Source organism: Athene cunicularia, assembly GCF_003259725.1.
Source record: "Athene cunicularia isolate RWA chromosome 18 unlocalized genomic scaffold, athCun1 chr18_part1, whole genome shotgun sequence".
NCBI lineage: Eukaryota > Metazoa > Chordata > Aves > Strigiformes > Strigidae > Athene > Athene cunicularia.
In genome coordinates, this window is record NW_020799123.1 from 6,539,241 (window position 1) to 6,548,669 (window position 9,429).

Below are 9,429 nucleotides of genomic sequence, written 5' to 3' on the forward strand. Positions count from 1 at the left end.
ACCCCTTTGCACTCTAACTGATGGCTAGCTGATACCTTCCGTTAGACAATCCTTGAGCACACAGCAGGGCCCGTGTTTACAGTGGGGTTTTCTTAGGGTTTGGGTTTTTGGTTTTGTCCTTTTTTCTTTTTGGACTTGTGGGTGCTCACTTGCCCTCTGTCCCCCTTTCTGGGTATACACATAGGGCTCACTGATGGTTGTTTTCCATCTGCTGCCTCTCCCAAGAGGAATGTCTGGAGGGCAGAACAACACAGCTCCTGATTGGCAATCCCTGCTGCCCCTGCACTTGCAGCCTGGAGATGCCTCAGGTTAGCAAGGGGCCTTGCAGAGCTTGTGCTGTACCCAGAGCATTTTTGCTTTACCCTGGTATGATTGCTTGTGTTTGGATGTTGTGGTTCCTGCTGACCCGCCACCCTGGAGGGGTTGATTTGGGATTATTGCCTGTATCAGTGCTGCTTGGGCTGTCGTGGGCTTCTCCTTACACCCATTCTGAGTTTATTTATCCCCAGAAGTGCCACTACAGTTACTGTCTGGGACAAAAGAGCAGGTCAGACTCTGCCCTGCCTGGCTTGGTGAGCCCAGCCGTGGGAACCTGGGACCAGACACCAGCAAGAGTGCATAGGAGGAAAATCTGATGTGCCCTCCAGGAACAGAGTAGGTGATTAAAAATGTTTCCTGTGCCAGTCAGAGCTCAGCAGCTTGTGCTAAAACAATGTGTAGGAGTGTACGTAAGACTGACGTCTGTGCACCATTTACGTCTCTTTTCTGCCTTAATCTGTGGCTCCTGCAGTTGAAATTAATAAGGCTTTTGTTTCATGAAAGGTGAAGTTTCTAGGGAGAGATTGTATCTTTATCAGATCAATGGAAAGGAAGGATTGACCCACCCCAGAGATGCTGGATTGGTGCAGTCCTCTGGGGGCAGAGGAAATCAGGGTTTACCCCATCTTTTACCCGCCTCAGACAAAGGCTGCTGGCAGGCAGGCTAGTGTCAGACCAGCCAGAGGCACTGGTCCCTTCTGGTTTGGTGATCTAAGTTTGGAGGGGAAAGGTTTGAAACATGTGAGCCTGGGCTGGCGGGTGGAAAATCACATCACTCCATTTCAAGTACTGTGATTTCCGTTTATTTTTTTTTTTTCCTTTGGCAGATGCACACACGTCCGTAGGAAAAGGCTTGATGATTTCTGCTACCTCTGCAGTGTTCTTTATTGGAATGATAAACCCTGACAGAACAATAAACGCTTTATTGGAACAGTAAACCCTGATGTCTCAGGGTTGAGACAAAGCTCAGCTGTGCCATTTTGGCATGCACCCTTTCGACCTGGCGGCCTGGGCTTTCTGAGGCTCCACTTGGACTCTGGGTACAGCAGAGGGGCCCATTTCTACCTCCTGCAGCCCAGGAGTTCTGCTTTGAAAGCCCCCTCAATCATATAGTGGTTCACGGAGAGCTGCAGGCACCCAGAAATTTGTGTTGGGGCCCCACTGCTACATGCACAGGGCTGCCTGGGTGCTGGGGCTGTGCTCTCAGCCTCAAAGCGCACACAGGCTTGGGGGTGCAGCTCAAGCATCCCTTCAGGGCATGGGAGATCAAATTATCCAAAGCATTAGATTGATTTCTGTGTTGTAGGTCACAGAAGGTCCCTTCAGGAGTGCAGTGTTACAGTGAAAATCAATAAATAACTTCACGTACAAAAATGTTCATATATTAAAAAAATCATTATCTATTAAAAAAAAAAGAAAAAGAAAAACAAATCTCTTTATCATTCCCCAAACTGTATTGCCCATATGATCTTTATATTTCTCAAGCCCTGATTCAGGAAAACTGGGAAAAAATTGTGCTTAGAGCAGTCCTGTATCAGGGTCAGCCCAGCATCACATGCACAGCTCTCCTGTAGAGATGACCTGGCCCTCAGGAAGGGGAGGCTGCAGCGAGCAAACCCTCTCAGCAGCAGTGATGCCTCCCTGGAGAGGAAGGAAAACAGCAGGGACTGATACAGGGAAGAGTCAAGAGGGCCAACATAAATGGGCAATAGAGAGAGGAAAGATTAAAATGTTTCCCAAAGCCTTTGGTGGTCACCGGTTTGTTTTTCACATCTCTGCAGGGGAGTGATTTCCGACTGGCCGTACCAGAAGTTGAAGTGGTTTCCCTTTCTTTGCCTTCCACGCCTGCGTTAGCCCCTCGTACCTGCGGGGTCTCCGCGTGCAGGCAGGCACTGACTGTCCGAGGGTGCCGAGCACCCGCTGAGGAGTACATCAGTGGCATGGAGTGAACAGGCTTTTGAGAAGGAAGGTGAGTCTCCACATGAACCAAGGGTAATTACACCTTCCTTTTTTTATCTTTTTTTCTTTTAAGCTCTAAGAACTTCAGACACACACATGCACATCCACACACAAGTAGCAAAAATAAAATCTGGACTATGTTTGGATGATCTTCACTAACAGTTCATAAATGCCCCAACACTGCAAGGGGACATGATTCAAGGGGTGCTGGGGACCCCTCAGGACATCTGGGCAGTCTCTTAGCCCTGGGGTAGGAAGAAGGTGGATTGGTTGAGGAGGATCTCATCTTCCTTGTGAGAGAGTTCTTTAGGACATGATGTAGACCTCCAGCAAACTGGCCACTGCATGCATTCGGTAGAAGATCCCAAAGGGCAGGCAAATGTCCACGATGGCCGGCCACATGGAATCACCATAGAAGTTCAGTTCTGTGTCATTGTCAAACTGTGGCCGGGCACCAAACGCTGGCATGATCCAGAGCTGTTTGAAGAAATGGGAAAATAACACTGCGGTGAGAAAGGTGTGTGGTACAACAAGCACCTGACCTGTTCAAACTCCTTGGATGGAGCAAGCCTGGGTAGGGCTGAGCTGGCAGCAGCTTGGTCTCCCCAGGCTTGGTTGTGTGCATCTTGCTCAGAAGCCCACCCAGCACGTGTATCTTGTTGCATGGGGGTTGTCAGCTTATTCTCTGTGAGCTTATGTGTAAAATCAGTTTGAGGACATGATGTGACTGACTAGCTGGGGATTTGGAAGTTCTCTTGAGACACAGCATGTGCTTGGCTGCTTTGGAGGTGCAGCTGTAATCCTACATTTCTTATGCAGGAAACTGAGGTCACCTGGCTGCTTATGAAAGTGGGAACCCCAGCTGAAGTTACCAGTGACCAGTTTCTCCTCACAGCAGCGGGGATCAGTGTTTGGGCTCCTAGGCCATGGGTTTTGAGAAGAGATATGCTGCCATTTTTCAAGAAAACCCAGATTTCATCCCAGGTATTTGTCACTTTACGTCTGTTCTTTGGGGGTGTAAAGGGAAGTTTTAATGTAGTTTATTTCTTTTAGTAAGCTATTCTACATATCAGCTAATACCCAGTAAAAATACTGAAACTGATTCTTCTCTTGTACCCACTGATTTTATTGTCTGATATTGTGCTGATAAGTGACAGATCTATTGGCATAGCCCAAAATGTCTTAACTCCAGGGCAGTTGGTCTTGCTTTTAAGTGACAAGGAAATCCCAGCTCTCTGCACATACAAATGTAAGTAAATGTGCTTTCTGTATAGCAGAGGCACAGAAAGGACTGTTTCTGCATGGGCCACATCCTTTCCTTCATAGACACTTTTCCCTTGTGCTTGCTTCCCTCTTCCCCACTGTAACAAACTCTTCTCTCTGCATGTACTCACTATGATATTGCTCAGCAGGAGGAACATGGAGATCTCCCTTAAGAACTTCCTCCTCCAGTTCATCTTCTTGGGGGCGGTGAGGGACCGCACGAGGTCAGAAGGATGGATGGCCTCAGTGCCAGAGGCAGCACTGGGGGCCAAGGCGCTGCCACTGTCGGGCATACGGAGGGACACTGCGTTGATGTTGACAAAGGTGAGTCCATAGAGATCCTTCTGGTGAGTATCATGCTTGTGGTCTTCCTTGGGGGGTTGCCGATGAAGGCCTTCAATAATGAAGATGTTCTGGAAGGTGTGCTGAGCAATCATTAGGAGGGCGTAGGTGAGGTTGAGTGCACTGATAGCATCCCTTGGTGTGCTGGCTACAATGGCCACAATGGAGTAGTAAGAAATAGCATACTGCCCCAAGGCTGCACCCATCAGCAGGGCCACATCCAGGGTCCTGGTTGGGTTCTTGTGCCGATCCATGTCTCTCTTGTCAAACCGGTAGATGACAGAGCCACCAATGCAGACCAGAGACATCAGGCCCAGACAGACAATGTTGAAGATGTAGTACATGGTGAGTGCTTGGCTCTTCTTGCTGTATTCAGTGCTGGAATTTACCTGCACCTCATAAAGAATAAGGACTCCCAAACCACTCACCAGAATGATGAGGCCCAACACGATGCCTACAAAGAAGGTCCTTCGGAAGAGCCTGAACTTCAGGCGGTGAATGTGGTGGGAGTGGTGGTCTATGAAGCGTCCAACATTCTTCCACATGACGTAGACCATGGCAGAGGCAAAGAGACTGTACTCAATGTTAAAGGGGTACAGCCAAAAGTAGCCGTTCTTGAAGATCTGGCAGATTTGGCTGTTGCAGTTGCATTCTTCGGCTGAGCTACTTCTCATTCCCGCTGAAACAAGATAAAAACATACAGATGCAGTGGTGTTAAAACAAGGAGCCAGCACTCGTTAGCAGCCCTGAAGAACTGGATACTTGGGGCCAGTGAAAAACAAGACCAAGGAGAGAAGACTATGTGACCACTTTGAAAACAAGGACACTTCAACCTCAGCTTTTTGATGCTCATGTTCTTTCTGAAGAAGTTAGGTGGCAGGTTAAATCTCTCTTTTTCCTTCCCTTCTTCATTCCCATCGCAATTGTCCAGGGCTTTCCACCTTTCAGACTTCTCTGTGATACAGCTTAAGAAATGAACTTTAAGACCTGGCTTTTAATACAGCAGCTCTGTTAAAGGAACCTTCAGCTCTCAATAGGCCTTCTGAAAAGGGATAAAACCTGACTTGCAGAACAATTTCTACCTCATGGGCTCCCTCTGTGGACGAGATGGCTTCACAAAAGGGCAGATTACCTTTCAGGATCCATCTGAAGATTTCCTCTGTCATGTTCTTCTTCAACTTTGAATGTGCTTTGTGAACAGACTCATCTGTCACTGCTGACATCCACACCGCTAAGTTTGTAGTCAGTGTTAGCATCAAGCCACACCTACAGAAGAAGAAGGTTCATGAAATTAAAGCAATGGCTCCAGGCCATGTTGCTCCTATCTGTGTTATAGATGTGCAAGTGCTCAGAGGGACTGTGGGAGCTGCCTGAAGTGGTACAAGGGCTCTAGTGGTCAAGGGTAGAAATCCTGACCCTTGCTTTGCTGCTCTCACTCTCTATGTTTTGTTCATGGTCATGAGAATTAGCAAGACCTGATTTCTCTTGTTGGTTTTGGAAGAGCTTCTCAATAGTGAATGGTTTAATAGGTCTGGATTGGTCTCCAGTAGGATCCAGTCTTGCAAAAGTGGACAAGGTCTTGTTTTAGCCTGAGGCTTGCCCACTGCATCGTTGCCTTCCCCAGGGGAGCAAAAGTCAGCTATGAATCATTTTATTTAACACTAATTATTAATTTAATACTTATCTGCTTTGAGCAATGCTTGTATTCTTGAATTGAATCCCAACCCTGCTAGATTCATGGATCATGAACCTCAACCACTTGAGCTAGGATCTAAGGCTAACTGGAGACTAAGCAGGTTTAGTTTTGGCCTGCATTAAGCAAGATTGCTTGTTGCATCTTAACTGAGTGCTGCAGGTTTGCAGTGGCCCAGGTCTTCTGGGCCAGTGGGATACAGAGTGGCGTTGCTCACCTGGTAACATTCAGGTGTACGTGGACGCAGTCTTTGGCAGAGATCCACAGGAAGTACGTCTGACAAGGGCAAAAAAAAAAGAAGTTATTTCCAACAAAACAAGAAAGCAAATCACATCTTTCTGAAGCAGGGATCTCCCTGCTCAGCAGAGAGCAAGTTGGAGCCTCTTTTGCTTGGGTCCATCTGGGCCCAGCCTACTAGCCCATAATCCTGGCCATTTGCTGGATGTGGTCTGTTCTTTCTTTGTTCCTCCTGCCCTGTCCCACTGCCATTGCTCTGCCCATGGTCAGCCCCTGTTCCTGTCTAAATTGTCCCTATCTGACCTCTTACCTACTGGGTATTGTCCCAGAGCAGGAGGTCCTCTGTGTAGGACTTCAAACTGCAAGACAGTCCTCCTGTCCTTCTCCCTCTGTTCTTCATGGGAGAGGAGACCTGGCTGGATGGGAGCTGCTTAGAGTTTGTGACAAGCCGCCCTGGCATAAGCCAGAATGTCCCAGGAAGGGAACAAGTTAAAATCAATTCCTTAAAGTGAGTTGCCACAGCTGGAAGTTGTGGTTGGAGGGTGATGTGAGCTGGGCAGAGGCTGAGTTAAGACACTTGCATTTGCTGTTGGTGGAGCTAAACTATGTCCACAAGATCAGAGCTTCTTCTGCTGGTGGCTCTGTCTCTCTATCCATCCCCGAGACCGAGTACAACCTTCTCACCTGGATGACCACGAATATTGCTTGCACAATGGGGTAGATTATTTTGATTGCAGACAGGCAGCTGTAGAAACTTGAGTAATATCCTATTTTGAACACATCCATGACAAGACTGAAAATGGCAAATAGGATCAGGCCTCCTGTTGAGGAACCAAAATATCTGTGGTTGGACAGATGTATGCATATGTGGGCTAATCCAGATAGATGAGAGGAAGAAGAGGAACTATTGTCATGGAGAGGCTTTGCTTCTACCTCTGTTTTTCCTCTCCCAGCACCCAAATTATCTTGACACCAACAGAAGTGTGCAATAATTTTGGCTGGAAGGGATTTTCAGTCAACCCTGTAGTCTGACTCACAGCTCTTGCAAAAGCAATGGCAAGGTTGGTGTAAAGTACCAGAAGCCCTTGCAGATAAAGGGAGACCTGGCAGTGAAGCCAGTGGAGGGAGTAGGAGCTAACCTACTCCCTCCACTAAATAGGAGCAGGGCATGGTGCCAGGCCTTGGCAAGAGGGGAGGAGTCTGTGCCCCAGATGATTGCTGTTTCCCTTGAAAGAACTGATGCCCCCATGAACGGTCCACCTGCATCTCACCCCCAGCCCTAGCCCCCGAGAGCTCCTACCTCTCAGCCAGATGGGCCCAGCGTGGGAGTCTTTGCAGAGGATGGCATCTGGGGAGCGGGAGGTGCCAGCGAGGTAGAAGATGATCCATATGATGACTATCAGCATCATGACAGTCAGCAGGAAGAAGACATCATAGTCATGCACAGCAATCTTCTCAAAAGCCCCGCTGCTCACCAGTGTGCATGCCAGCAGGGCTAAGTGCACAGCCAGCAGGATGGAGAACATGCGGCCGCCCTTTTTCCACACTTCCTTGGAGGCAGGAGTGGAGGGGGGCTGATGAGGCTGGTGGCTGAAAGATGCTATCTGGCTCGAAGCCAGGCTGGCTTTGTCATCCTTGTGTCCACAGCCCATGCTGGAGTTGGGGCGTCTGATCTCACTGTCCTTCCGCACGGGCTCTTCGGTCATGGTGCAGCTAATGCTTTAGCTGAGGGTTAATGCTGTTGGGAGGAGAGCCCCATGAATGGGAGGCGTCACTTCATTTTGAATAGTCCAGGGCTGGACGAAAGCAGAGCATGTGATGAGGAGGAGAGGACGTATCAGAGGAACGGGGAAGGCTGAGACAGGGAGCGCAAGAAGAGGGATGAGCTCATTTTCAACCTTTCTCTTCCTGGTTCCCTGAAGGCTGAGTTCTTGCTTAAGATGCTTTTGCATGGGGAGGGGGGGGGAATCCCAGGTCAGTTTAACAAAGCATGCCTAATTTGTCACAGAGCGTTTAGGTGTTTATTGATGCAAGATACTGGAAAAGCACCAGGAAAGCACTTACAGGATCAAATATCCTGGGGCAAATGGCCAATGTGGTTTGATTTCTAAATGTCAACCACTAAACATTCTGAAGAAAATGTCATACTTCCTGGCTGAGGAACAGGCCACTGAAAGGTAAGAAAGCCCTGGGAGTCTTTGAAGCATCGCATCATGGTTTAAACCAGTTCCTGTAAGAAGGATGCAAGCTGTGTCTGCTGTCACTCCCACTAAAGCCTCTTGCCTGTGCCAAACCGGGGACTTATTGATTCTCAACAAAAAGCATGAAACAAGGCAAAGTAACCATTCAAACAAAGCCATTCCACCAACCTGTTTTGGTGCCTGGGATCCAAATCTCTGCTCTTGGCAGGCTGAGAAGTTTCCCCGTTGCTGCAGCTTGGTCAGCCAATGAATTTATACCTGTTGGGATGTCTCTGTGATTTATACCATGTCTGGAGCCGACAGCAGTGCTTCATGGGCTTCTCAGAGAAACTCATGTGATCCATTTTGTGCAATAGCTGATTTTGGGGAAACAGAAGAGAGATGAGGAGATAAGGGTTATTTACCCGGGGAGGGTGTGAGGTGACAGCACTGCTAAGCATGGCACAGACCGCTCGGTTGCAGGGTCATGGTCACCACAGATAGAGCAAAGCCACCCTGTCAAACCCATCTTCCCTACCTGCGTGGGATCCCTTCCCTTGAGAGAAGGTGGTTTAGGTGATGAACTTATCTTTGCTGATGATTTTGGGCTTGGCTTTCTGCTTAACTGAGCACAATAAATATTGTGCCTCACCCTGTACTATTTCCATCCATAAATATGCTCTATGCCTGGAATGCTTTTGAGGAAAAGGAAGAAATTTGCTTTTGTATCTATTCAGTGCCAAGGGTAGCTCAATCTTTTTCTACCCATGGTGGCAACAATGAGGAAGGTTTAGCGTTACAGCAGGGCAGGATTTGGGGACTGGTGTCCATGATCCCCTTTGTTGACGCACCCTTTGCCTTTTCCGGGTGGGATCACCTTTCTCTGGCCCTCAGGAGCTTAACTTCTCTCCTTTCAAGGAGAAGGAAGTCACATTGCAAACCACAGCGCAGATGGGATTCAAGCACTTGCCAGGTGAGGGGAGAGTTTTTGCTCAAGATCTCTTTTACCCCAGCTGTTATATTTTGGTGGGAGAGATAGGGCAGTTCTGAGTGCGTGGGGACAAGTTTTATTCCTTCATGAGGACGCCTCTTTTGGAGACGTCCCTGCTGCTTGCCTCCTCCGGGGCAAGCACAGAGATGGGCTCTTTGCTGTGCATTTTCTCAGTCCCATTCCTGCCTGCTCACCATCGTGCTCCTTCTTGCAGCACTACAGGCACAGCATCAAACCGAACTACGCGGGATGGTGAGGGAGAGCGCTCAGGATCTACTGTACAGCTCAGGGAGACCTTCATGCATCTTTCCCGTGCTGCCACCAGCCGGCTGCTACAAGTAGTGGCTCTGCCTTGATCCTTAGGGGGTCCTCTCTGGGGTGAGCGGTTGATCTTTTCTGTCTGTAGCCTTTCCCAGGGGAAGCGCAGACACACATTTCCCCCCCCA

General features: G+C 48.6%; 2 protein-coding genes across 4 annotated transcripts in view; one reads left to right on the forward strand and one right to left on the reverse strand.

The window, feature by feature from the left end:
- Positions 1-2,557: 2,557 nt before the first annotated feature.
- The window catches only part of OTOP2 (otopetrin 2), a 26,171-nt gene continuing 19,299 nt past the window's right edge, over positions 2,558-9,429 (reverse strand). Inside the window, exons 2-8 of the mRNA XM_026861025.1 lie at positions 8,182-8,369; positions 7,113-7,550; positions 6,497-6,633; positions 5,793-5,851; positions 5,015-5,148; positions 3,672-4,561; positions 2,558-2,754 (exon numbers count right to left, since the gene is read on the reverse strand). Of these exons, the coding sequence (XP_026716826.1) occupies positions 2,584-2,754; positions 3,672-4,561; positions 5,015-5,148; positions 5,793-5,851; positions 6,497-6,633; positions 7,113-7,518 (1,797 nt within the window). The 5' untranslated portion in view covers positions 7,519-7,550; positions 8,182-8,369 and the 3' untranslated portion in view covers positions 2,558-2,583. The remainder of the gene's footprint in view (positions 2,755-3,671; positions 4,562-5,014; positions 5,149-5,792; positions 5,852-6,496; positions 6,634-7,112; positions 7,551-8,181; positions 8,370-9,429) is intronic.
- The window catches only part of USH1G (USH1 protein network component sans), a 17,976-nt gene continuing 12,307 nt past the window's right edge, over positions 3,761-9,429 (forward strand). For 2 of the 3 annotated variants that reach the window (XM_026861028.1, XM_026861031.1), the window contains exons 1-2: positions 3,761-3,864; positions 9,198-9,361. The gene's annotated coding sequence lies outside the window, so the exon portion shown is untranslated. Of the gene's footprint in view, positions 3,865-8,886; positions 8,966-9,197; positions 9,362-9,429 lie in introns of all 3 variants that reach the window. The other variant, XM_026861029.1, reaches the window with a different exon arrangement.